Source organism: Syngnathus leptorhynchus, chromosome 3 (assembly GCF_054491065.1).
Source record: "Syngnathus leptorhynchus isolate UIUO chromosome 3, UIUO_Slep, whole genome shotgun sequence".
Lineage (NCBI taxonomy): Eukaryota > Metazoa > Chordata > Actinopteri > Syngnathiformes > Syngnathidae > Syngnathus > Syngnathus leptorhynchus.
The window spans coordinates 15,540,491-15,567,311 of NC_141197.1; the positions used below are offsets into that span (position 1 = coordinate 15,540,491).

The 26,821-nt window shown below is 41.2% G+C and overlaps 2 protein-coding genes across 5 annotated transcripts in view; one reads left to right on the top strand and one right to left on the bottom strand.

Annotated features, from left to right (window-relative positions):
- Positions 1–26,821, bottom strand: part of LOC147059488 (uncharacterized) — a 168,437-nt gene that overhangs the window by 93,281 nt on the left and 48,335 nt on the right. Inside the window, exons 6-7 of one of the 2 annotated variants that reach the window (XM_085907955.1) lie at positions 566–686; positions 61–195 (exon numbers count right to left, since the gene is read on the bottom strand). In XM_085907955.1, the coding sequence (XP_085764081.1) occupies positions 61–195; positions 566–576 (146 nt within the window). In that variant the 5' untranslated portion in view covers positions 577–686. The remainder of the gene's footprint in view (positions 1–60; positions 196–565; positions 687–26,821) is intronic. The other variant, XR_015065688.1, reaches the window with a different exon arrangement.
- Positions 1–26,821, top strand: part of unc13c (unc-13 homolog C (C. elegans)) — a 69,859-nt gene that overhangs the window by 4,278 nt on the left and 38,760 nt on the right. The window contains exons 2-14 of one of the 3 annotated variants that reach the window (XM_085907953.1): positions 5,340–5,362; positions 5,922–5,968; positions 7,487–7,565; positions 10,449–10,454; positions 10,690–10,761; positions 14,543–14,762; positions 15,174–15,401; positions 17,875–18,016; positions 21,134–21,303; positions 23,178–23,293; positions 23,887–24,050; positions 26,094–26,250; positions 26,527–26,595. In XM_085907953.1, coding sequence (XP_085764079.1) covers positions 5,340–5,362; positions 5,922–5,968; positions 7,487–7,565; positions 10,449–10,454; positions 10,690–10,761; positions 14,543–14,762; positions 15,174–15,401; positions 17,875–18,016; positions 21,134–21,303; positions 23,178–23,293; positions 23,887–24,050; positions 26,094–26,250; positions 26,527–26,595 — 1,493 coding nt within the window. The remainder of the gene's footprint in view (positions 1–5,339; positions 5,363–5,921; positions 5,969–7,486; positions 7,566–10,448; positions 10,455–10,689; positions 10,762–14,542; positions 14,763–15,173; positions 15,402–17,874; positions 18,017–21,133; positions 21,304–23,177; positions 23,294–23,886; positions 24,051–26,093; positions 26,251–26,526; positions 26,596–26,821) is intronic. The other 2 variants (XM_085907952.1, XM_085907954.1) reach the window with 2 other exon arrangements.

Genomic DNA, 26,821 nt, shown 5'->3' on the forward strand with positions numbered 1-26,821 from the left:
AGAGCTTCACTTTAAGATGTATTTGCATCACTCTTTGGAATTAAAAAAAATCATACTGACCTGGTTATAGTGACCACCATGACATCAAATTGTATTTTGCTTGTAAGAAGTGAGGGACACGTTAAAATGTGAATGAAGCTAAATGGTTTGTTATTTGGCAGCATGAGATGAGAACGCATTTGGCAATCCACTGATCTATGTAAAAAAAAAAAAAAAAAAGAAACGTAAAGAGGCTACTGGGGCAATGAAGGCTGAGCTCATTTGATATACAAGTTTTACAGGGTGCCTACATACGGTACTGTATATTTCGAATCAACTGTCAGTAACCACAGTTGCATAAAATATATAATCAGCGCACTACTGAAATCTCTGACACTGCATTTTACCTTGTGTTGACTATTTCCACTAACAGAGAAGTGCCACTTTGACAAGACTGACTTACTAACAGACTGAATCACCCCTCAGTGTTGCATGTTCGGGGTGATGCATGCATGAGACTCCAGGCATAAGACTTGTAAGAAAACCGTGCAGCGGATTACTGACTTTTGGCTGTTTTTTTTCTTACCTTTTTGACATAAACAGTTTGAGCAGTTTTCTCCTTTTAGTTTGTGTTGTCTAGTCATGTTTTCCTCTTGACTGACTGAAACCATCGACATCATGCTCATGCTGGTTTCCACAGTACTAATCTGTAATACACAAAGAGACAGGATATGAAATAAGGGACATGATCCCTCGTCAAAAGTACCTTAATGTTACTGCTCCGAAATCCTGATTGACCTTACACACATGCGGAAACTACTTCATAGTGTCGTTTGTAACCTTAAAGGGCCGCACTATACATTGGTACCATCATAATTCGAGGACCCCCCCCCCGTGTACTTCTGAAAGTCTAGGAGAAATTCTGAGCCTGATATTCTGTTTGGGAAAGTTTCTGAAGACCTGACGAGACAACTCAAACACTCTAAAAGTTTGTGGATCTTGCCCGGTGTAAATGGCTCTACTGAATCAGTAAAATTTGAAATCTGGGGCCAGCACCTACACAATACCACGGGCTCTTCTCTCACTGTAACTGCATTTTTCATAGCCACACTTTCCTAAGAAATGATGCACTAAGCATAAAAAGGGTGTACCTCCTTCAAACTTCACTAGAGGCGGACCTCTATAAATATTCCAAGCAAGGCTGACCTGGTTACAGAATGCCCTTGGGAGCGTGAATTAGCATCTGAATACAGACACTGCTATAGCCAGTTGAAGAAGGGCGAGCTGGCAGGAGTGGCAGGCAGCATTGCTGAGACTCCCTTCACAGCTCGCAACACAGAGCAGCCAGCACGCATCAGAGTGCACTCATGAAGAGTACACACATTGGCTACATAGGATGAAAGTGTCAAGCTAATGAGGGGTGGAATATGCATGCACGTGTTTGCAATTATGGCGCTCTTTTCACCATCTGTACTGAGTTGCTTCGTTTATTGGATGCACTTTTGGACAAGTAGGAGCTACTGTGAAGAGCAGCCAAATATTTAAAGACGTCTTGGGGTAGATTATTACAGGGGTTTACTGTTTATGATGGGATTGTGTTCCAAGGTGGTAACTTAAAACTAATTTGTATGTAAATCAGAACAAGGTATTACGAAACTACTACACTGTTGAAAAATCCAAAGTTATGTTTAAGTCATAGCGACAAAAAATCCCCTTTAAGCCCTGTTTTGATTGAAAAATGGAATATAAATTTATTCTCACAACAGTAACCGGCAAATGTGTAAAATAATAAATTGAGATTTAAAATAAGTTAAGGTTAAGTTAATGTGAGTGCAATTTTTAGGGCTTGTTCATTCCTGCTTTGCTCCTTCAACAGTGCTGAAGTCTCAGCATGTAATGAATGCTGTAAGCAACCCGCAACTAATGACTCCAGGGTCTTTTCGAAGCTATGATTATAGGGCCCAGAGAGCTGTGAATTCCCCAACACAACTCTCTTTCTGTCACAAGTTAATTCTCATGGAAGTCGTTTGCCGTATTAGAAATGACAGATATTTAATTAACTCTGCTGAGGAGGTTTTTCTTTGGGGTAGAGGTATTTGTTTGAAGTTTTTATGATTTCAGCCTGGCAGCGGCATCACCTCCACACATATATGAAAATGTGTGTGCTGTCATTTTGGCTACACGATCACTTTAATTCTGGGTCTGGGGCATATCATGGCTGAAAAGGTATTTGGACACTGGCAGTTTACAGGAATAAACTGGACTCTGAGACTTCAGGATGAGAAATTGTAATAATTTTTCTCATATGGCCTCGTTTGGATGTGTATTATTCAATTTGGTATCATCAGCTCTGGATCAGTACTCAGATTTCTTGAACTTGTGATCACTAGTTGATTACCTGTATTTTAGGCTGATCTGCTCTGACTCTTATCCCTCACCTCTGGGAAATACTGTCCAAAAACGAACAGACAGTAAATTGGAAGTGGTGACTTAGACCTGCAGTTGATATCCAGCATTAATTGACCTTAGTGTAGAGCCAAATCTGTCAGTCGCCATCTGAGACAGTGTGAAGGAACTAAAGCTTAGAGCCAAAGAACAAAGCTTTTTGAGCAATGTGCAGACGTCAATTAAACTCGCAACAGCTGCCTGATTACCATATCTGTCTGTTCCTTCTTCCTGAAAGTGTTTCCACCCAGAAATACCTCAGTGTCACTTTATGCACGACAGCTCGCGACTTCATTGTGTGGTTTGTCAATGAAAAAACGTATGAAGGTAAACAGTCATCTTGATGAGGACTCTTACAGAACCGCCACCTCGCTTGGGTTGACAACCCAACATGTCAAAAGAGTGCCATTGAGTAGCCCTTGCCAACACTCATTGGCAGGTGAACTACTTGACTCGTATCAGAACAAAAACCCTCATTGAAGCCGGTCCACTTGAAAAGAACCCAACAGGTTGCGGAAAATACTTTCAACGATTTGTCATCGTGCTTGCCAAGATCAGTAATTACATTCTCAGATCCTACACTCTGAAGTCTCGATAGGCAAAGACAACAAACATTAATTCACTTTTCATTTGATCCCTCTGACTCATTCAGCACTTTACCCACTGAAGTATTCGTTTCATTTCAGATGAAACGCACTGTTTGTTATTGTGTGAGCAGAGAAATTCTAAAATATGCTACAACAGTTACTTGCTGATAGCTTTTATTGATGACACCATTTGAAAATGTCATCCTTTGGCATCTTGCTATTATCCTTTGTCACTTACTAAACGGGATTGAGTTTTCGCATGGCCCGGTAGCCTCGCGCTCAGTGTGGTCCCTCTGTGTCAGTTCCAGGGTGCGCAACAGAGCATGAAGACCATTATTTAGCTGGTTTCATGCCTACAATTCTTTCTGAACCCAATGACCTCACTTCTTTTGAGAACAGCACTGGCACTTGAAGTAAACCACCGGCAGCAGCCACAAAGGTTTGCACTTCAAGGGATGATCGACAATTCTGACTGCTAATTTATCATTGAAAATGTTTTGACTCTGTTTCGTAAATACTGCTCTATGCAATTGCTAGCAACCCTGTGAAAAAATGGAATTATTGTACTTTCATTATCCCACTTCTGTCCTTTGATGATGGCATTATCAAATCCTCTGGTAAGATGTGACCTGACGTGCTAAGCATCAGTAAAATCCCTTCCATCAGTTTGAGACAAGGTTAAAGCTCGTCACTACAGTACAGCCTTGTGTCATGCAGCTATTACTGAATTGGGGGCTTGTTTTTTCATTACGTAACAATTGGTTCACCCGCTCTAAGGATGTTGTTTTTTTCTCTCCTCCCCGATGTGCGCCCGCCTCAGCCTGTATGAGTAAATAGAAACACACCAGCATATATTTGTGTGTCTAGTGTGTTCATCCTGGAGCGAATGTTGTGTATTTCCCACTATCAGCCAAAAGCAGGCTTTTCTGCTCTGGTGAGCGCTGATCTACGCGAGGTGTGATCACGCGTGTCGGTTCCAAGATGCTAAATTTACTGCCATTGTTACTCGTGCAACACCTTTGCCCACAGCATGGGAAAAGACCTGGGCGCTATCTTTGTTACTTTTTGCCCCCTGCGAGATTTAAGGCACCTGTGAAATGAGGTTCATCTCAACCGGCTGTAAGGCTTTTATCTCGTGCAACTGTGGACGAGCGATGACTCAATCTTGTCAGGCTCCGGCTCAAAGTAGCTTAGCTGATTGCTGTCCGCGCTGCCTGCACACACAGCTGAGTGCTGCTCCTCCGCTTGGGTGCAGCCACATCCGATATATTGTGGCTTTGGCCACACAGCAAGGCAAGAAGTTACACTGTGTTGATTTTCCATGTTTACAAAAAGGATGAAAGTCTCAATGGGGAACCACCAGCGTTGATTGAAAGATGACTCAAAATAGAAAAGATTACAATTGTCTGGGTGAAAAATATTTGAGAGTTAGGATATGTCCAAGTTTCAGGGCTTATTTTGATTTCAGCAGTATTTCCAATCCTCATTTTTATTCCTTGATATTTTTGCTAGATGATTGCATTCCTGGGGAAAACAGCAGATTTAGTAGTTCTGTGCTGTCACATTTAAATCATTAATTGTCTGAGCAGTCCTCTTGACAGCATGTCAACAGCAAACCAAATTGCCTGGGGTTGTTGTAGTTACGGCTGCAATTTAATCACCCTCTTATGATCACCTGTGTGTAGTTTGTAGTACATAACATTTTGACAACACCACCATCTATCATATGCCGATCAATTGTGGACTAATTACGTCTCTGTGGTCCGGCCTAAGTTCTCCGAGCAGGTTCTTCTGCAAAAATTGCCATCCGATACCAAACCGTTCGCACCCGTCTAATGTAGCGTGTCAACATGCCTGTTAATTCAGGTGCACACGTTCGATCAAAGATGCCGTTTATATCGTGTTGCATTGATCCGAGGTATTTAACGTGCATGGTTGCTCATTTGGCTCAGCCCTCCTGTGTCATTAGAATATAGAAATCTATATGTTCCATTTTGAGGTGTGTGTTAATTGCTTTACTCAGTAACAACTATTATCTATACCGTCTCTAATAAAAAAAAATATTCCTGTCAAGGTGCCATGTATTTTAAAATTATAATCAAGATCAAATTGGGCCAAAAAGTGACAAAGCCTTAGATTTGCATGCATCTAAGACCGTTGATGAGTTTTTAGTTGTAAATCTATAATGATGTATTGCAATACACCAAAAAGTCTATGTTGTGACATTACCATTATCCTCACATAATGAGTTATGGCCCTATTCATTCGTTAATTGCTTATGCAAGTAAGATGCCCTTGATTGAATTTGCTGTCATTTTCTCCTTTCAGACTGCAGTGGTTTGGATACTCAGGTTTTAAGTCACTGTTTTTCTTGTACACGTGATGTTCACGCATGTGCATGTGTTTGTGTAAGCGTAGTGGAATGTGTCATCCAGAAACCAAATGTGAAAAATCAGTGTACTGTATTTGTCAGGTGTTCAAAAGAAAATCCAACGTGTGTAAAAAAAAAAAAAAAAAAAATCCATGTCGTCATCCAGTCATAATCCTTTTCGCTACTCCTTTTTTTTTCCTGAGGAATTTGTGTGTCATATTATTTTGGTCAGTGAACAGGGAGCATTACACAATAGGCATATCTGGGCCCGAAGCACCAAGAGCGACATCATTTTCAGTCTTGAGCCCACAAATTACATTGATGTGGAATAATTTGGTCCATTTTTGCCTTTGGTGCTTCCCTCCCTTCCCGCTGTGCTCTCCGTCTTCTCCTCCTTCTATTCGGCCATCATTTAGTTTATCCTGAATTGACTGCTGAACGTGGGGGGTGTTTTGTTATGAATGAGCCATTTCGTGATTGGCCACGTAATTCGGAACCTGTGGTGGTTTTTAACACTGCATTTATCTTTTCTTTTGCAGCCTCGCAGTATTTTGGACCCCAAATTGCTCGGCTTGCAGTCTGGAGGGTGAGTGGTAGCTCATGTCTAATCGGTTCACAGTTTCTGGTTGGACTGTTTTTTATTTTACCACACAAACAGAGGCAGCAAAATGTGACAGGATCTTTTGTTTCACTGCCAGGCACCCCAATTAGTTAAGGCAGTATACACTCTAGAATTTGTGAACTAGGGCAAGCGATACACAAAGTATTAGAACAGTTAGGCCAATTTATTTTCTGTGGACTGTAAACATTTGGGCTTCACGTTGAGGCATAGTCGTACTAGGACTGGTTGCCAGGGAATTGATGATTTCTAAAACAATATTCCACATTAGTGTTGCTTACGCTGGCTGACTTGACTCCTGAATTGACCACCAACCAATCGAAGGCCACATGTATTTACACAAAGAACTCACGGTACCATCAAGGAACAATTCTGAGTCTTAAATACACCAAGGATATGTTTTTGGACAAAACCCAGGCAAGCAGAGACAGACCATACAAACTCCACAAAGAAAGGATAAAGCAAAATTCTCATTGCTAGCCTATGAGCCAGAAATTTGATCCACATGCTTGCTCAGTTTTCTGTTTGCAAATCTCCAAAAGTTACCAAAAAAGGTTACCACTATTTAGCCTACATGACCCCATCTCACAATTGGGCCATCCGGAGCACGACCTTTGCATAGAAGCAGTCAAAGGGCCCCCCTCCCTGGGGTGAGGCATGGGCCCGCCCGGCTGCTCGTCACATTGTGTAACTCGGGGCCTGACACAAAAGGCTTGAGGAGCCCCAGTAGCGCAAAGGAAGAACTTGCCGTCGAGGTCATTAGAGAGGCTTTGAGTGACAGTTTAGGTGATGCCGCTCAGAGCCTGCTAGTGCAGGAACAAGGCTGGTGGGACGGCGGGGAAAAGGATGCAGATCGGGCCTAGGGCACCATGAGAGAATTGAATCAACACCTAAATGTCACAACGACAGAAACAATTGGTATCCTCGACAAAATGGGATACAGGAATTGAATTTAATGTCACAACATAATGACTTGACTGCTGCGGTGGTGTCGGTTCCTACGTAAATCGAAATTCTGGGTGTGTCGCCACGATACAAATTGATTGCTGAAATAAACGTGCTGCAATGAATATAATTGGTCGGTTATTAAATTTTAATTAAAATCCAACCATTCCTTGGCATCTGTTGCAAAGAAACTACATTCTCAAAAACACCCCTGCTGTTACTACAATTCCTGGAGGAGCATTAAAGAAGCCACAGATGAGCCAATGGTTGAACAAACATGTTATTTTTGGGCTCTTCTGAAAAGTGATTTTGAAGGCACTTGATCCCACCCGACGCCAGCGATGTGGCTAAGATGATCTAGAGCAGTACCACAATGGATTGCAATGAAGTCCTATCCAAAGGTGAGACAGGTGAAGGCAGGAGGCATGATCCATGGTGCTTGTTGGCCCGCGTAAATCAAAAGTCCTCATAGTAGTAATGTCTCCCCCCGCGTGGCATTATTATGATATTAATACACTTTAAATCTGTCTCCTTCTCTAGGGCCGGCAGTATTCTTTACGGTATTGACAGCATGCCAGATTTACGCCGCAAAAGGACTGTGCCTCTTGTCCGAGACCTGGTGAGTCATCTGTCTTTAACAGGGTTGTGTGTGATTTATGTCAAAGCTATCTGAGTGACCTTATGGTGTGTCCCGCTGGTGGAACTCCACATTGTGTGAGTATCAACTGAAAGAGCGGAATAGAAACGCAGCTTTACCGGCAACCTGAATAACAACGTGTAGTGCGCGTGTAGTCCCGTAGAGTGGTTAAAAACGAAACTTATGGAAATATCCGAAATGATCACATGTAATCCACCTTGCACAATAGAAACACAGTACAATGAGAAATAATTCTCAAAATCAAAATAAGATTACGACACTCTCCATCACACGATAGAGATGTGTCAAACAATGACTGTCGTGCAATCTTTATTTACTATAAACAAACAAATGAACTACAAAAAAATAGCTACAGAATTCAAAAAGTTGACTGCTTTGTCTTGAACGATGCATGCCATATTAATTAATTCATTAATAATGTGATCAGTCGTCTTGTCAGTTATTCATGGCACCCGGCGGCTACATTGCACAATAGAAATGAAGTGAACGGATCCAAATAATCTAGTCAGGAAATTTGCAGTACTCTGGCATTGTATAATGAAGTGATGAAACTCAAGTGCAAACCTCAGTGGATTAGGCGACGCTCGCTGTGTAAACTGGTTGCTTTGCAGAGACTACAGTGATGTGTTTGAGCTACACAGAAATTTAGATTTGTTAGAGCATGCTCCCACATTTGTTTTTATTGGCACATAATGTGTCATAACATACCCGACATAAACCCGACGCTCCACTTTAGCGACACACGGTCGACGTCTCTCAACAACAATGACGATAATTGTGTCTATTCTTGTTTGTCTGTGACCGTCTCTTGTGTGCATACGTTGTTCATCATCATGTACCTTAGCCGTAATCATGTAACAAAAAATCATTTGAAAAAATACTTAAATACTTAACAGTTATGGAGGCTTTTTCAAACTCATGGAATAGGTGCATTTGAATGCTTGGATTACTAAGGATGCTGATAAATGTTTATATCACAGTGAACAACATGAGTTGATGCTGTATTTGTCCATGTCTCTCATGAAATTAATAACCAACATTGTCTTGGTAAGTATGGGTTGTTGTCTTAATTATTATAATTTTTTTTGTTAATTTTTTGGGATTTTGCGTGTATATTTTGCCATTCCTACACAAGACCCATCACAGCTATGGGTGATATTTTTCAGTGAGTTGTCAGATTTCAGCCTTTTTTTGATGACTTTTTCTGATTGTTATTGGATTCAACTTGAAATGTTGACAACTCAACCCAAAAATATATCTACGGGAGAGACTTCATTGACTCTTGATTTAACGGTGTGCGACTTTTAAATCATGTAAAAGTGACGCTCGACAAGCCTTTTACACAAGGGATGAAGTCAGCAAAAAAAAAATTGGTGCCCGGCCCCCCCCCTTCTTGTCATGCGTTTGTCAATCCCCCCCCCCTCATCTGCTGTATGATTGCTTCAGGGCAGCAGCAGTGGGGTTCACCAACATATCAGTATGAAGACGTACAAATAGGAAAAAAAAAAATCCAACTATGGAAATTGATTTAAAAAGCAGTGATATCGCCACTGATCAGATCCAATCAGTCATGTCGGATTGCCTGCAGCAACCTCAGCAGTGCTGGTGCATGTTGATTAAAAAAAAATAATAATAATCAAAAAACTTACATCAACGCTCGCAGTTCATGTAGAGGTTGTTTCCACTGTTCTCCATGGCCGTCTGTTGATCTTTACCATAGAAGAGGCTGGTGGTAAAGACCGGTCCACTATTGTCAGCTGTCAGTGTCCGTAGTGTGTGTGTGTGTGTGTGTGTGTGTGTGTGTGTGTGTGTGTGTGTGTGTGTGTGTGTGTGTGTGTCACCAATGAGTTCAAAGATTCAGAGGGTGTTCATTTAAAAACAAATGTCATTATCACATATATATGTGTGTGTGTGCGTGTATCTCTGCATCTATATTGGAGGTGGGACAAAATATCGAAAGCAGAGGTTCTCAAGTACTGGTCTGTGGACTGGTATGGCCATAAATAAATAAATAAATAAATATAAAATAAATAAATAAATGTAGAATAAATCGTGTGGAGATATTTTTTGTTTGTTTGTTTTTTGCAGCTGAGCGCATAGTTGTGATCGGCGATTGTTTTTGATTGGTAATACACGTACGCACATGTCAAGTTGCCGGTCTGAGAAAACTGTACTACTGTGAACTGGTCCTTAGGAGAAAAACGGTTGATGTATCGTATTCGAGTTACTTCTATTTCCATCCTAGCTGACCCCCCCTCCAATCAATTATTCATACCATAACAACGATACCATGATAATACGTAGTTGGCAGTGTACAGCATTGCAATTTCCTCTGCGATTCCCACCCCAGTCTATATGCGTGTTACCATTTGTGTGTTTGTGAACATCCGAGCAAGTGTGTATGCGTCAGGTTGGTGTATGTACCACAGCTGGCTTCACCCGTACTGTCCGTCTGTGTGTGTTTCCCTCGGTGTTTCTCTAAAATGATTGTGCAGAGCATACAGCTGAACATATAAGCAAAAAAGCTTCACTCGACGGCGAGCTTGAGAGAAAAAAGTCAAGCATGACTGCAAATGAGTAATATTTAGTGCATGGATGGATTAAAAACACACAAAAAAACATCATGCAATGGGCTTTGTGATCTCTGATGACGAGTTATCTGCCTAAAGGCTGTAAAGCAAAACAATCAGCAGTCCTGCATGGCAGTTAAGACACTTGTACGCTCACTTTGGAAAACAACGACTCTGCCGTTAGTGCTTTCAGTCCTAATTGACTTGCTGCAACTTGTCTAATTCTTTTGTGTCTCTCTTTCATCCTCATTTGGTGGACTCCTGGAAACCGCAGGCTTTGGTAAGATTCCTTTGTGTCTCTGCTCAAGTTAATCTAGACTATACTTGTAAAGGTGGAATCTAATCAGGACGCTGGTACGGATTGTGGAACTACTTTTCCCAGCTGAATACTTATTTTTACATGTTGGTGCAGATGCATTGTCTGTCTGTGATGAATTGCAGAAAATCTCTCAAAAATAGGTCACTGATTTCTTTGCTCCTCATCACCACGCACCTTGTTCCACTTCTGCTCACAGACCCTCACTGCTCGAAAGGCAGGCATCTCGTTTGCTCTGGTGAATCGCTCCACCCTGAACAACGAGGACTTGGTGAGTACCCGCTGTGCACGCTTGGCCTTTATTGTTTGGTTACAGCTGAGCTCTCAGATGAGGTTGTTCCCCAGACTGGGGAAGCCACGGGAGATGGTTGTTTTAAAAGAAACCTAAGTGCATCTTCTGTTTATCAGCGCTGTGTGCCAGTTCGAAGAAATAAATGCCTACCCCCCAAATAAACAGCTCCCTTTTGCCATTTGGAAACAAACAAATAGTCCTCCTGGGTCTGTCATTACCTCATTTCATAGATGTCATTGTTCACACAATTACATGAAATATTAAAGTGCTGAGCCTATTAGAAATCTCTTGACAACCAAAACAGTAGCACTTACTGATGCATGTAAAAAAACGCAAACAGAAATAAAGTGTGCGATCTTACACAGTATTAACGACAGTCAGATCACAGTTTTATGTTCATGTTTCTTGTTAGTAAATGTGTATGAAATTTTGCTGTAATTCATCATTAATTGCCTTTTTTTTTTTTTTAAACATCGTTTTCAACTTGAATGGTGGATTTCTGCGTAATAGATTTGACTTTTTTTTAAACTTGGTTTGTCCTCATTAGGTTTTGTGAAATAACCCTACTTGCATGTCTGGCACATATTCACATATTTTCTGCCATTCATTAAAACTTGCTACTGCTGTGTCAAATTTGACAACATCCAGTAATTATTAATAAAAAACCCAGCAACCATGGAAGGCCGAGCTACTGTAATAGAGAACAGGCAGAATGTAAAAGTCAATAGGAAGAGACACTTTTGTGGTGACCTCCAAAGCTGTCTCTGTATTAATTGATTGCAATTCGTCTCTCCCAGAGGGAGAGGTGGATTTACAGCAGGCAGGAGTGAGAGCACTTTCTCTGCAGAACAACAGGCAAACCAGGTTTAACTTGAGGCTACGTGAGAACTGAACTCCCTGCATTAAATATGGAAGCATTTCCAAAGATCAAGTATCCAATGCTTGTCCTGTCTACTGATTTTAACATTTGCCTTGCAAATACGAAAAACAGAAAAATGCTAAAAGCTACAATTGCTGGAAAAACTAGCATGTTAACAGTCAGTATGTTAACGAGTGGTGACCGAGCACACAAAAACCACAAGCATTTCACTTCCTGCCCTGACGCCAGCGGCTAGTATTTCAAATGAGAATTGCTAACATGCTAACAACATTGCTAACAACTGGCAACCCAAGTACACTCATGAATTAGGTCTATTGAGAACTGTTGGTTTGTGAAAAAGTGTGTATCTTTTGAAGAAGATAATGGCGTTATTGACTAATTAAGGGATTGCTGTCTGTTGGAGTTGAGGTCACTATTTCATGATATGCGGTAGCAGTGTGGGAGATTAAAAGGGTTTTAAAGACGGAAAATCCAGATGGGGGAGAAGACATGAAAAATTCATTGTGTTTATTAGTGGAGCCGGGCTGCCCCCTTTTATAATTTGAGACTGTGCATCCTTGTAAGCAAGGGACCTAAAGGGGCAGCTGTCGAGAAGTATATTCAGACAGAGGGCAAACAGAGTGTTGTGTATTTTTGTGGTCGAGTTCCCAGCAAGGCTGCAGATTGTGCGGTTGTTGTAAGTAGGCCGAGCAGATGTCAGAGTTTTATCTGCTGCATTAAGTCCAGGAGAGTGCTTCTATGTGAGGACTAGAAGTGGGGGCTGGAGGGTGGCCGAGTGGGGAGGGGGGGAGAGCTACGTACAAACAATCAAATGACGTTAGGGAGTGGATCTGGAGAAAAAGGGTGATGAAAGAAGAATGGAAGGGGAGAAAGACAGGGAGTAATTCTTCATCGCAGTCCGGTGGCGTTGACATGAACGATTGGGCGTGCACGTTGAACAAGCTGCCCCTCAACTCCCAAGTTTGAGATGTCTCTCTATCTTACACATAATGGCTGCTGTCTACCACTTTGTATTACCTTAAATGGATGTTTCAAATCAGCTTACGTAGAAGACATCTGAATCATGTTTCCAGTTGATGAGCTTTTTAGGGCAGAGTGAAACTGTGTATGTGTCAGCTATTCACAGCTTTTCAGTTGTGTTGACAACATCAATACGAAGAATTTGGGTTGTGTTTATCTGTCAAGTATATTTCAACACCTAAAGCTCCCTAATGGAAGCCCTGTGAAGATAAGGATCTAGTCATCTAATTGCTCTGATGAATTCCTTAAGGACAATAATCGATTGTTCTATATGAACCAAGGAAAGCATGAATTCCTTAAGGACAAGAATCGATTGTTCTATATGGTCAGTATTATATAGAGTTGAGATCAAATGAAGACCTAGACTAAGTCAGTTCTAGACCAAGGCAAGGCCAAAACCTAAGCAGCTGAGAGCAAGACCAAGATCACAAAAAGTTAAGAGAATTGATTCCAAGCCCTACCAAAAAGTGGTCTTCAGACCCATTTCCAGACTTACAACACAAGTAGAAATAGAAACTAATGTGACTTGAATGTACCATTGGATTTTGCAAGTGGTTGTTTGGACAGAGTAGCAGACAGCACAGACAACAGGTGGTGAAAGGGAAAGGTCAAAGGGGATTCAAGGTTTTGACTCTGCTACTGCCTTGCGCTCAGTTAGACTCTGTGTCTGTCAAACAGTTCTGTTGGTGTCTCGCACAACGGAGCCAGGGTTACCTCACAGGGTGACTCACACCAGTGCTCTTCACACTTCTGCTGAGTGGTGTGATAGGCAGCATTGAGAGCACAGTGGATGAGAATTGTACTGGGTATTTGTTCTTTCCATTTTCATTCATGAGGAATCGTGTGCATATGTCATCGATTGTGGCGGCTAACAAGCTAAAGTATGTTCTGTGCAAATCCCGTTACCAGACTTCCAGTCCACGTAAAAACATCCAACAAAATGTTCAGTCCTGTATTCTGTTTCATATTTTTGATCTGAGCCTAAAATTGTTTTTTTTGCATGGTAAATCTCTGTTTCATTTCTTTGAAGTTTAAAATGAAAAAAAAAAACACGATACACTGACTGAAAAGTATCAAAATATGCTGTCACAAATTATAGCAAGGGTGATCAACAATGGGGTGAAAAAAATCTTGTCAAACTGTATTACAGAGGCTGTGAATAAATCTTAGACATCTGCTACATCTCGTTGCCTTTAGATTAAAAAGAGAAATCTCTCAAGTCTCCCTTAGCATTTCATTAAAGGTCCACTAGAGTTCAGCTCTTTGCATGAGTCTTCGCGTTTAGCCTCGTTGTCTCGTCATCTGGCAGCATTTAATCATTTGGTTGTACAAGTGGGCAGTGTGAACTGCTCTAAAGTTGTTTAACACATGGGGAGAGCACAAGTTGAGATTTATCTTGCCTGTCTTTCCACCACTTTCACTCCATCTCAATCTGGATCATTCCCATTTTTAAAACCTTCTTTAAAGCTCACATCGATTCTTCCGTCAGGAATTGGCAGGGCTTGCCCATTGTTGATGGCGCCACTGTTGCAGTAAAACATTCTATTTGAGGAGGTTTCTGTCAAGACGGACTTGTCAACGAGTGTTTTGGCACAGAGAGGCTTCAGTCTGCCAACCAGTCAATTGGAACAAAGCCTTTGGGGCTAAAGATGTTGTTAATTTGAGTATAATGAGATCGAAGTCTGATTTACTCTCATACGCTTTGAACTTTGCTATAGTTAGAAGTTGATCAAGCCAACTTGCATGGTGATAGTCAGGGGTACGCAGCTGCGCATGCGTAGAGAAAATAGTGAATTTTGAGTTGGTTCAATCTCTTTAATCTATGGTAATCCTTACACGTTTTTAATTTGCTCTTTTCAGAAACTTCACGTCTTTAAGAAGACCCTGCAGGCCTTGATATACCCGATTTCTTCAACAACACCACACAACTTTGAGGTGTGGACGGCAACTGCACCCACTTACTGCCATGAATGCGAGGGGCTCCTGTGGGGCATCGCCCGCCAAGGCATGCGCTGCTCTGAATGTGGTGTCAAATGCCACGAAAAGTGCCAAGACCTGCTCAATGCAGACTGTTTACAGAGTAAGTCTGAAAATTGAATCGTCAACAATCAATTGAAAAATTGTCTCGCTCAGACACTTTCACACATTATCCTATCCAATCGGCATTGTAATCAGGGATGTCCCGTTTGTAACAGTGTCGGATAATAAAAAAAAGTGCCGCAGCATGGTAGCGGCAATCTATTCACAGTTAAAGAGATTAGCTACACCTAAACGTGATGCTTTGTAACAGTGTGATATTAGCATAGCAATTTTTCTCCAACTCAAACAACGATTCATCCTTATCAATCTGATAAAGATGAATCAAATCTTAAATTATGAGCCCTTTTGAGGATGAAAGTCAGTTCATCAAAAAAATTAAACTCCAGAGAAAGCTACTCTATTGTTCGGGGACACATTCTGTCTATAATTCCAAATCTGCCATCTCTTTTAGGGGCAGTGGAGAAGAGCTCCAAACACGGGGCAGAGGACAAGACCCAAAACATAATCATGGCTATGAAGGAGCGAATGAAGATCCGGGAGAAGAACCGACCCGAGGTGTTTGAAGTGATCCAGGAGATGTTTGACATCTCCAAGGAGGACTTCACCAGCCATCTCAAGACAGCCAAGCAGGCTGTGCTGGACGGCACCTCCAAATGGTCGGCTAAAATCAGCATCACTGGTAAGCTGTAGCTCCAATAAAAACAAGAGACACGCTGGCTGCTTTTGGCAAATGTTAAACATGCCTAAAATAAAAACCCTCCCAGAAGTACCAATGTGCAAGATTTTGTAGAGTTCATCTCCAGGTTAATCCCGCAACAGGATATCCTCATACACATTTACACGGTGAGCTCTGAAAATGAGCCCACCAGCAAGCAGTTTGAGATGCCAATCAAAATGTCAAGTGCCTGAATGGAATTTGACACGACAGCTCTTGAATGCACCTTCATTTTTCTTTTTTTTTTTTAAATACGCATACATTTCGGGATAGCTCTCTCTCCATTTCATGGGTTATTTCATGCTTAATACAACCTAACATTTTCTGCTGGTTGTAAAGGGAAATTGACGATCCGTCCCTCGTCATGAACTTTATCGTCTTTGCCAACCTTTCTAGTAAAAATGCAATGATGACAGCAGAGACCGTTACTAGCTACTGTCAGAGTGCCATTGATAAAAATTCCCCATTCACAGATATTTCACTTAATAGGAACCTATAAACAAAACCCGGTCTTTGCCCTTTTTGTGAACGACACTTGGGCCAACAATAGAAAAGAAATGTCAGCAGGGTAGCCTGATTCTCAGGATCCCAATCCATCTCTATGGTAACTGCTGTTTGTCAGGCTTAGGTCCGTTAGTGCTCGTTTTGCAGTTTTGGCTTTGTCAATACATGAGAGAGCAGCAGAGGCCAAGGAAGTAAGGCACAAATAGAGAGCGCCAATATTGGATTGGAAGAGTGAAAACAGAAAGAGAGCAATCTTTTGGAAAAACCAAGGGTTGCCGCTGGCGATATCCCAAGAACCTATTGAATGTTCCCTTTTTAGAATGCGGGTATTGATTGGTTATTTAGTCATCATTCATGAAATAAGCAACGACTGAGTCCGCAGCTCCCAGACAGCTACCAAGATCTATTCTGCCTCTATGCTTCTTAATTTAACATCAATAAAATCTTGGATCTGCAGTAGATGATGATTTTTTTTAACATTATCATGTTCTCAGTTCTTTAGCATATACTGTTAAATCTCTAGAGTAGTTAATAACCGGCCATCGTGTTGTTTCATTTTCCAACAAGGTACAAGCTGAGAAGAATCTACTATATAGATCAGAAGTACATATCACCAGAAGTACCAGAAGTACATATAAGTGTGTGTCATTAAAGACACACGCTGTCTGTGTTTTAATTTGGACCCATTCATTCCTAAACACTTAATCAAATTGAACATCAACACACAGTTTTTTTACTACGATGGGGACCAAGTGACATAGTGTAAAGTTTCTCATCAGACAGCAACTTCCAAGGTTAGATTACCAAGGGGCCATCGTAAAACCTTCAATCCTGGCTGGACTTTATTGAGCAAGTTAGTGTGACTGCAATCTGTTAGTGACAGCAGAGATTTTCCCTGGAACGTACACAGAAATAGGTTGTAAGACATACTTTGTTTCTTTTGGATGATGTTCTTCTACCACAGAAGACATCGTGTTTATGTGTACTCTGGGAGTAAACAGGTCACCGTGGTACGACCCTCTCGAGTCACGCCCTGGATATACATCTAAACTGAATTATTTAACTTGTCTATTGCATATTTAATGACCCAGTGTCTCCATCACCCCTTTATGGCGCTGAAATATAACTGACTTACTTCTTGCATCGTCCTCAATGTGTATAGAACTATAGGATTCTGAATCACTAGTCCGCTGCTCGGACAGATAATTAATTATAGATCAATTTGACACTATGTGCAAAATGAAAGGAATATCAATCCTGTCACTGAAGTCAGAGCTGATTATTTATTTAATTTTTAGCCGCTGGCTATCAAGCATGAAGTTGAACAAAAGAAGTGAGCAAAAAAATATTGCTGCTTGACAAATGTTCTCGAAACTTTAAAAAAAACATATTTGCCGATGATTTCTCCAAACTTACTGGTGAGTTTTAAATCCATGTGTGATTGGATTAAAGTGTACTTGCTAATTGCTTGTCCAAGCATCAAATGTAAAATGACTCAACCAAATAATTATTGGGACACGCCTACTACTGAGCCTTGCGGTGTTTTTACCAAAAACTATTTTATGACAAAAATGCATAATGGCTCTTCAAGTAGAAACTCTTGTATGGCCATTTGTTAAGATGCAAATTCAAAGTTCAAAGCTAAAACCCAGTTTAAAAAATGCATCTTAGAATAGCCAGTTTAAAATTACATCTTGGAATACCTTCACCACTGTTTTAACAAGTCTGTGCGCACACACACCTCTGACATTTACCACAGGCTTAGCACCAATCCTTGCACTGATACTACACTAGAGGGCTGGTTCATCAAAATGATAGACCACTGAAGGAGGGAATCCGCAATCCCATGACAATAACAGCAAGACCATAAGCCATTGTACATAAAATTGAGAACTTCACTTTTCTTAGCATCATTCACTTCTTCCTCTTCCAGTCATGAGTGCTCAAGGGCTCCAGGCCAAGGATAAAACGGGCTCAAGCGACCCATACGTCACTGTCCAGGTGGGAAAGACCAAGCGTCGGACAAAGACCATCTTTGGCAACCTCAATCCAGTGTGGGATGAGAGGTTCTACTTGTAAGTAGACTACTTTTGCACAATTCATTCTCTCTTTGGTTCCAGCAAAGGCTGTTTTTTTTTTTTGGGGGGTGGGGGGGGGTTAATCCATTATTTAGCATGCAGACCTGGGTTATTAATAGTTTAGAGGAGCACAATTTGATAGACGTTGTAATTTAGCAGTTGCCGCACAATATTGCTATTGCTAAAACCGGTCCTGCCAGGGTATGCACGGGAGTTCTTATCCGCGTGTCTTTTCCAACCAAATAAAATGCAGGTGACATAATATGTCCTCCCCAAGAGTCCCATCTATCTGCCTCTTTTTCTCCTACTCTGAAGAGGGTGTGTAATAGTCCCAGACATTTCTTGACTGATTACTAGCTACCTGCCTCTATTTTTGCTTGATAATAACAGCAAAAAAAAAAAAAAGTAAGGGAATACTGTGACCAACACGTGGTGTGCAAGAGGAAGGCGACATGCTGAATATCTGCTTTTCTGTCCTCTTGTCCTTGGCTTTTGTGGCGCAGTCATTGCATTTGTCTCCGGTTAAGACTATAGATAAAATGGTATAGCAACAATACACAAGCAAATAGCAGCGTGCATATTAAAGCACAACTTAATCATTTTCTACCCATTTTGGAGCTGAAAAAACCCCAGCCGTGAGTCATAAGTGGAACAAGTCAAGGGGTCTTATCTGTTTACACCTGTGTCTTTGTCAGCCTAATGGCTTTTGAGCACCTTCCTTTGTGCTGATAGCTGATGATGAAGATATCGCTAATGTTGCTGCATTAAGTGAAGACGCATTGCATCAACGAGGAGTTGGCTTCAGAGCCATTTATGCTCAGAGAAGTTGAGCAACCGTCATCAAACATGTTTAGAATTAGATCACTAAAATTTCACACTATGGCATTGAGGACACTTTAAGTGAATTCTATTTATAGAGCATTTCTCCCGTAGAGCACTAACAAAATACAAGAACACTATTTGCACACAATCCACAGAATTTTTCAATAATTATTCAAACATGGCAATCATTCATTATTATAAGTCAATGAAAAGTCTGTGAGATAGCGAATAAGCAATTAACAGTTGCAATTTCTAATGACTGGCACATTTTTCTTGCTCATTTTCCATCTCAAAAGTTGAAAAAGTGTCAAACATTTCAAACAGCCAGGTTTCATCAAACAGTAACTAACTCGGTAATTACCTTCGCAGTCTGAAAAAAAAGCAACAAGTACAGCTCATTAAATACAAAATTATGATTGAACCGGAGGATGTATTTTAATCCGTAGAATCTCATGTTTAATGTGCATGTAAATATGTGGCATGGTGATACCGTATGACTCACAAACTAGCGTTTGCGTAAGGGTTGTCCTCAGTTGCTCTATGGAAAGCTCTGCTTCCCAAAAAGCCCTTCAGCAACTGATATGTTGATAAATCTGTAGCCAGTGAGACGTGCATATTATGCATTGAGGCCGGTCACTGTATTCGGATGCTGTGAGAATGCTCTTGAATCACGCAAACGTCAGCACACATCTGGTTATAAACTCAAAATTGTTATCCCACGACAATAAGAACAGTTCAAGCATTTTTTCCAGTTCAAGTGTCGTTCTGTCAAGTACTCATTTCGGTAATACGAGTTAATAAATCGAGGTGAGTTGCAGCAGGATGGGATCGGGTGGCATTCATCAACGTACAACAATCAACATAAAAACAAGCAGGTCTTGTCTCCGAAAGCAGATTTATAGCGACAAATCTCCTCATGCATTTGATGCCCCGCGCTAGACAACAAGCGCTTGGCCAACCGTTGACGCCGAGCTCAACCGTGATCGTCATAATGTGGGAGTCTGACGGTGTTTATGAATCACTGCGCAAGCTCAGCTGTCGTTTTACTTGCCAGGATGCTACGCTCGGGTGAAGGGCTTGGGTTTAATCATTCCCGCGGCGGTTTACGTGCATCCTTATATCTTATATTTTGAGATTAAGATCAACTATGACTGGGGCATTACGGAACAATGTGAATTTTTCAGATTTTTTTTGTACAGTAAAGCAGCACATTTTTCAAGAACAACGAAATTATTTATATTTTCTGCATGAGATGTGAAGTTTCTCATTTTGTAAGTTGGAAGTCACAGTTGTCTATGATTAGTAAAGACATAATGACGGTAAATCTTTCAATTTAAAACACTTTATTGCCACTATTATAACCCAATAAAAATGAAAAACTACGCTTGTGTGACATAATACTCATATATCACAAGCTAGTTTCTTACGTAATCTTGAAATTGTGCATCTACAGTAAATATTTGTGCATGCAAAACAATCAAATGAAACTCTGTGATGGAAATAACAACTGCAACTTGCTGCCTTTGGCACTTGCATGCAACCTCCACACCTGTAATGAGGCTCCAGCGGTGGCTGTCATAAAACTCTTTCCTATTACTACAGGGATGTAGATTAATAGAGTGATACATTACCATGTGCTTAGCAAAGAGCAAAATCCAAGACGAGCACAGCTGCAATCATGCGGGGCTTCCCAAAGAAAGGGATTAGCGCAGAAATACTGCGGCTGGCGTTCCGGTGGATTTTGCACCCAAGATGTCATTAGTACACGTCCTAATCTGTTGGCTATAATTGCGAGGGCGGACGGTCTGACCCCTTCTTTAAGTATTGGGCGGGGATGCATTAGCCCGTCGGACAGAAGCGACATTTATTTCACATAACAATGTTTTCACAAATAGATAATCCTCCTTGTGAACGCGACGCAGTCATTCTTGTGTAACACCCAGCTCCACTCTGATGATCTTCGCATGCGCTCCGAGAGAGTCATGCAGAGAAAAGGTCATGAGGCGTCTTGGGGGTGACGCTCCCTGACAGGCAGCGAACAAGATTCGGCATACACACAAATGAAATGCGTGCCCATTCACACAGAGATTTTTATCTCATGACAGGCAAGAATTGTTCTCAGTTTATAAAACAAAAGGGTTCGGAAATGTGCGTCTTATCTCCAATTGCGAATTCAACATCAAATCATTCTGCTCGGCTAAACGCCTTGACCCGATGAGCTGACAGCCAAACGTGGCATCGTCTTCCACTGATTGCTTTGACCGACGTGTCTTTCCTTGTGTCGTCCCAAAGCGAATGTCACAATGCCACGGATCGAATCAAGGTGCGAGTGTGGGATGAGGATGACGACATCAAGTCGCGGGTGAAGCAGCATTTCAAGCGAGAGTCCGATGACTTCCTGGGTCAGACCATCATCGAGGTCCGCACGCTCAGTGGGGAAATGGATGTTTGGTACAATCTAGGTAAGTTTTGTAACCGCAAATGACACGCAAGACGAGGTGACAACAAAATGCCTTGCAGCAACTCTTCCAACTACTAAACTGTGGCTTTTAGCACGCAACCAAGCCTGAAATACCGCTGTGCCAAAAGTACCTCAAGCGTCAAACATCAAAAATGGTGGAGTGCCCAGGGCCACCAAAGCCTTCTCTGCTGTCCTGAACACTACAAGTACAGACATAAATTTACAATTCCCATTAACTCATTCACTACCATTGTCAGCTACAGACGTCAACGATTCATTTTAACAGAGTTGGCAGATAATGAAACCATCATGGGTGGAGCAGTATTTCGGTGTAGGATATTAGGAAAATATTCTCTGAAAATTTGAGGAGGATAACCAGTAACTATAAAGACTTTGGGTAGATCTAATTTAAACAAATGCACCTTTTAGTCCATTACACAACTTAATAATTTAAGTAAAAAAAATCAAAATGCTGTCCCTTTAATTTCCCATCATTATCGGCCATTCATCAGGCCACGAAGTTTATGCTCGACAAGCAAATAGATCTCCTTCTCCTGGCCTCTCTTACAAAATCCCATTACACAGTAGCCACAGTGTAACCATTATATCCGCTCCCATCCAATAACCATTATCCTCAAAGATAGCAGGATAAATTTATGGTCAGATCAAGTGTGTTCCAAGGGAGCCCATCAATACTCCTCAAGTACCAAAGAACGCATGGGCTCTGTGGTTCCCATCCTGAGTGTTCCCCTATTTCCGCCCTGCCGTTGGTTCAAATGTCGGCTTAAGAGGAGTGCAGACTGGAGCTAAAGTATTCTTTGTCTCTCTCACTAAATGGAAGCCATTTGCGCTGCGAGTGACCCCGTGCCCGGTGGCGTGGTTCAGAGTTTCTTTAAATACCCGTGATGAATGTTTAAAAGGCCTTTCCCGAGGTGGGTGATCACCCATCCAGCTGCTCTCCTCTTGAAGCCTCTTAAGTGCCTCTCATGCACGAGACCTCACGCATTTGCTTTGCAACCTAATTATTGACCATAGTAAGGAGTAGCATGTCGCTATCTTTGTTTACCGTTGATGTCTGCAGTTTAGCAACAGACTAACTGTGTGTTTTACCGTGCATGCTTTTATTTACAATACTCGCAAAAAAAGTAGCTTGGCAGACTCGCATCTTATCTGGACTCTTCCATAACAATTTTGTGTTGAATGACTTGTGGAAAGCTTCAGGTTGTATCCTGATTGTAAATCGTCACGTTTATGCTACAATCATTTAAATGTTGTCTCAGCCTAACTCAGAATTGTAAATTGAACAGGTTTAACAAATACATAGGATTGTTGGACCAAATAGTTTTCTAAGCAGATCCGGGACTCCTGACTATGACTGCTAGAAGGGGAAATGCTGAAATATGACCAGAAGGTCAATATTGTGTGCCACAATTTACATAACACCTGACATGATTAATGTTAATGTTTTCTTGTTGATTATACACTTTTTAAGAGTACGACAGCATTGATGTTTTACAGTACATGAAGTCATTCAATCAATAATTCTTGTCATTGCTCTTCTGCCTTTAGACAATGTAATTCATAGATGCTGGTTGATTTATGGGCACTGCTTTATAAGTCATGTTGTTATGATGCATTCAAGGACACATTTACACAATAGAGGACTGTGACTGCACTGTAATGTTACACTCTGGAATTTGTCATGACACACATAGTTTTACGTTTAGTAGCTTTTGACACCTAATGTCCAATACGGGTTCAAGAACAAAGTAAAACTTTTAACTAGAGTTTGTTTTAGTGTGATTATTATTTGAGTGTTTCCAATCACACCCTCAGTTCTGTTTCGTATTAAGTCGCGCCGGTTGTGTTTTACAGATAAGAGGACCGACAAGTCGGCCGTATCCGGTGCAATCAGACTCAAGATTAGTGTGGAGATGAAGGGGGAGGAAAATGTAGTGCCACCTCACGGCCAGTACACATGTTTACATGAGGTAACCTTGATTATTTTAAACTTTTATACATAAATTGTCACAGGATTGAGAAAAGTTTGAACATTTTTGAAAGCTTTTATTTTTCTTATGTTCGTACAGTGCAGACATCACAACCAATGTGTCCGAATATTTTTATTAGTATAATCTGAGATCGTATTATTCTCTAAATTATCTTGACAGTTTTGATGGTGGCTCAGATACTAGATAGGGAGCCCTTATTTCCTGTGATGTCACTTTCAGTTGACAGCAAGACATTTCATCTGCGAGCCTTGAGTTGAACAGATGCTCTAATGCGTGCAGAAATATGAGCAGAAATTGTAAATGTGAGTGGCTTGGCAACCAATTCAGGATGAACCCCGACTCTCGCTCAAGGCCAGCTGGGATCTGCCACAACTCACCTTAATTGAAGTTTTTTGGGATTCTTTCTATTTATGTGCACACACCAAATCTTCTACTCCTTCAAATACTACACATGGTACTGGCCATATATTTCAAGTAAAGGTGTGTCAACATTGACGCTTTGTATCTGCTACAGTTCAACACTGACACCCCACTCTCCATCACCGTGTCCTTATCTCCCATCCCACTTGCAGAACCTGTTCCACTACTTGACCGAGGGCAAGAACAATGGTGTGGTGAAGATCCCAAAGGTGAAAGGCGAAGAAGCGTGGAAAGTCTACTTTGACGACGTCTCCCAGGAGATAGTGGACGAGTTTGCCATGAGATACGGAGTGGAGTCCATCTATCAGGCCATGACGTGAGTACCGCCCTGATCTATGGTCCCGTACCTCAGACATCGCTCACTGTCTCATCGGACAGAGTGGAGGGCAGAAAGAGAAAAGGAAGAAGATGATGAGGACTACAGTAGTGTCTCCTCAGCATTATCAGAGCTCTGAGGACTATTGAGTTTCTAAGCTTGATTGATTCATTGCTGGCATCCAGCAAAAACTTTGAAATCTGCTTTGGTCAGATTGATTGTAAATACGCACAAACTATTTACTGATTGATCCCATTTCGTCTCGCCATCTGTCTGTCCGTCCTTCTGTCCATCCGTCCATCCATTTATGTGCTTAGGAACTTACCCTTTCTAGCGGAGAGATCGTGACTTTTTCTTCAAAGGCCAAGAAGATTTAAATGTTTGGAAATATGTCTTCCTAAAGAGGCTCAACAACGCTCGGAGTGTTACCGTTCTACCCTGTGCTCACATTTTGCCTAGCTGCTCTCACAAATGTGACGGAGAATACATCAGTTTCTATAAGATCTCATTGATTGGGTTTCAAACATTTTTCTCTCTTAAACGCTTCAAACTCAGAACCTGTTGAGGATGTTACAACTCACCATAAATACTTAAAAGGCTCAACCTGTCCACTTTTTTTTGTTCAATAACTGTCTCCCCGAAAATGTTTTCTCCTCTGCCCCCAGATTATATTCAGTGGGGAAAAGAAGTCACTAAGAGGGAGTAATGGCTTTCGGGATTTAACTATCGAAGCACCACAGGACTAGAACAGATGCAATCATCAGTCACTTTACGTCGTTCTTCTTTTTCGCACCCCTCACAACAATCGCCTCTGGCTAATTTGGCGTTTGAAAGCAGAGTAATTAAGTAGGCATTTGTATCAGAGCATGTTTGTGTGCAGCCTGTTTCGAGAATTTAGTCGGATGTGAAAACTGCATGTTCTTTTGAACTCTTCTACAATGGAAGCATAATAATGCTTCAAGTTCAGACATTTTCCCTTAGAAAATGCTGCAATGAGAAAATCTCCTCGGTGAAAGCATCGGCAAAGCAAAGCAGCTATTTTCAGGGGTTTTGTTGGATTCAGCAGGGTGCTTCACCTTTGCTATACTCTTTTCTGCATTCACGTGAACTTGGGGATGACTACACATTTTCATTTTTATGCCCTGCAATGTAGAACAGCAAAAGTTTTATAGGTCCTGCGAGCAGTCATGCAGATTGCACCATTCATGTTTTTGTATTAGCATACCGTCCTCATTTCAGAGAAACTCTGGGCTGTGGCTGAGTTTCTGCAATTCACGCCCGGCCTTATGCATGTGTGAGCGTGAACTTATTTCATGTTCATGAATGTATAATGATGCTTTTTATCGCTTAGAAATGTTGTTTGGGTGCAGTGGAAAAGTATGTGATGAATTTTAGTTATTTGTATGAGTTGGACAGGAGAATTGCAAATTGAATGTTTTACCCTCCTGTTTCCATGGTAATGTTGACTTAAGTAGAAATGTTGATTTTTTTTTTTTTTTTTAGAAAATAAATTAGCTGAGTTTGAAGAGTTTTCTCAGGGTACACTATCAGCTGAATTCCAAACTCTGAATAGCCCATATGATGGATTAATTTAGTAACATTATGTTGATTGTAACATGCCGATTCCAATTCCGATTCTGTTAGATACACAGAATGACTATATTGGTAAATAAATGGACAAATAAACAACTAAAATGGTGGTTATAGTCACACCCCAACAATAAAAAGCTTTGATTTACTGTCCAAGCAGCTTGATTTGTTTCATCTCTAATGCAAAGGGTATTCCCACATACACACCTTTGCTTTACAACACACCTCTGCATTATTCATTCAGGATCCTTCAAATACGAAATCACTCATCAGAGGGAACATCAATAATACAGTGATTACTTAAGCGCAGACCGATTCATAAAGTTATGAAGCTGCCAAGGTATTTAGAGTTCATTTGCGTCGTTTCAAATTGTTTCCGGGTTTATTGTTCTTAATTGTGTCCACGTCCCAAAACGACTCACAAGTATAATTGCCATTTATTTTCCATGGCAGGCATTTCTCCTGCCTGTCCGCCAAGTACATGTGTCCCAGTGTGCCGGCGGTGATGAGCAACCTGCTTGCCAACATCAACGCCTACTTTGCCCACACAACCACTACCACCACAACCACCGCGTCAGCTTCGGATCGATTCGCCGCCTCCAACTTTGGGGTGAGTTTCGGAGCGATCACGCTTTAATGTGAATCTGGAACAATTGGAATAGATGTCAACCAAAAGGGTAATATCTAAATTCTCCATATGAGAGCTCTGTGTGGCCTCTCTGACGTCACATTTTTCTTCAGGCTATAAACCAGTTGCACTTCTGCTGGTTGAAGTCAAGCTAAGCATTTAAAAGACTGCATTTCTTAATGTTTTCAAGTATTTGTGTGTGCTGGCCAATTAATTCCAAGTTGTGACTAAATCGTAATCGATTTTTTATCTCGACAGAGGGAGAAATTTGTGAAATTACTGGATCAGCTGCACAACTCGCTGAGGATCGACCTGTCCAAATATCGGGTAAGTCTCAGCTCTTTGTTACTTTGTCAGCGTGATGGGAAATGTGCTTATTAGCCAACTCATTAGCAAATTTACAATTTAAGCAATTGTTAAAATGGTTGTTGATATGAATGACAGTGCTTTCAATATATTGCACATTCTGGGTAAAATAAGACTGAGATGTTTTATATTTACGTCTTCTATCCTTGTCCCATTAAAAAGAATTTTCATTGGTGGTATAAATTGT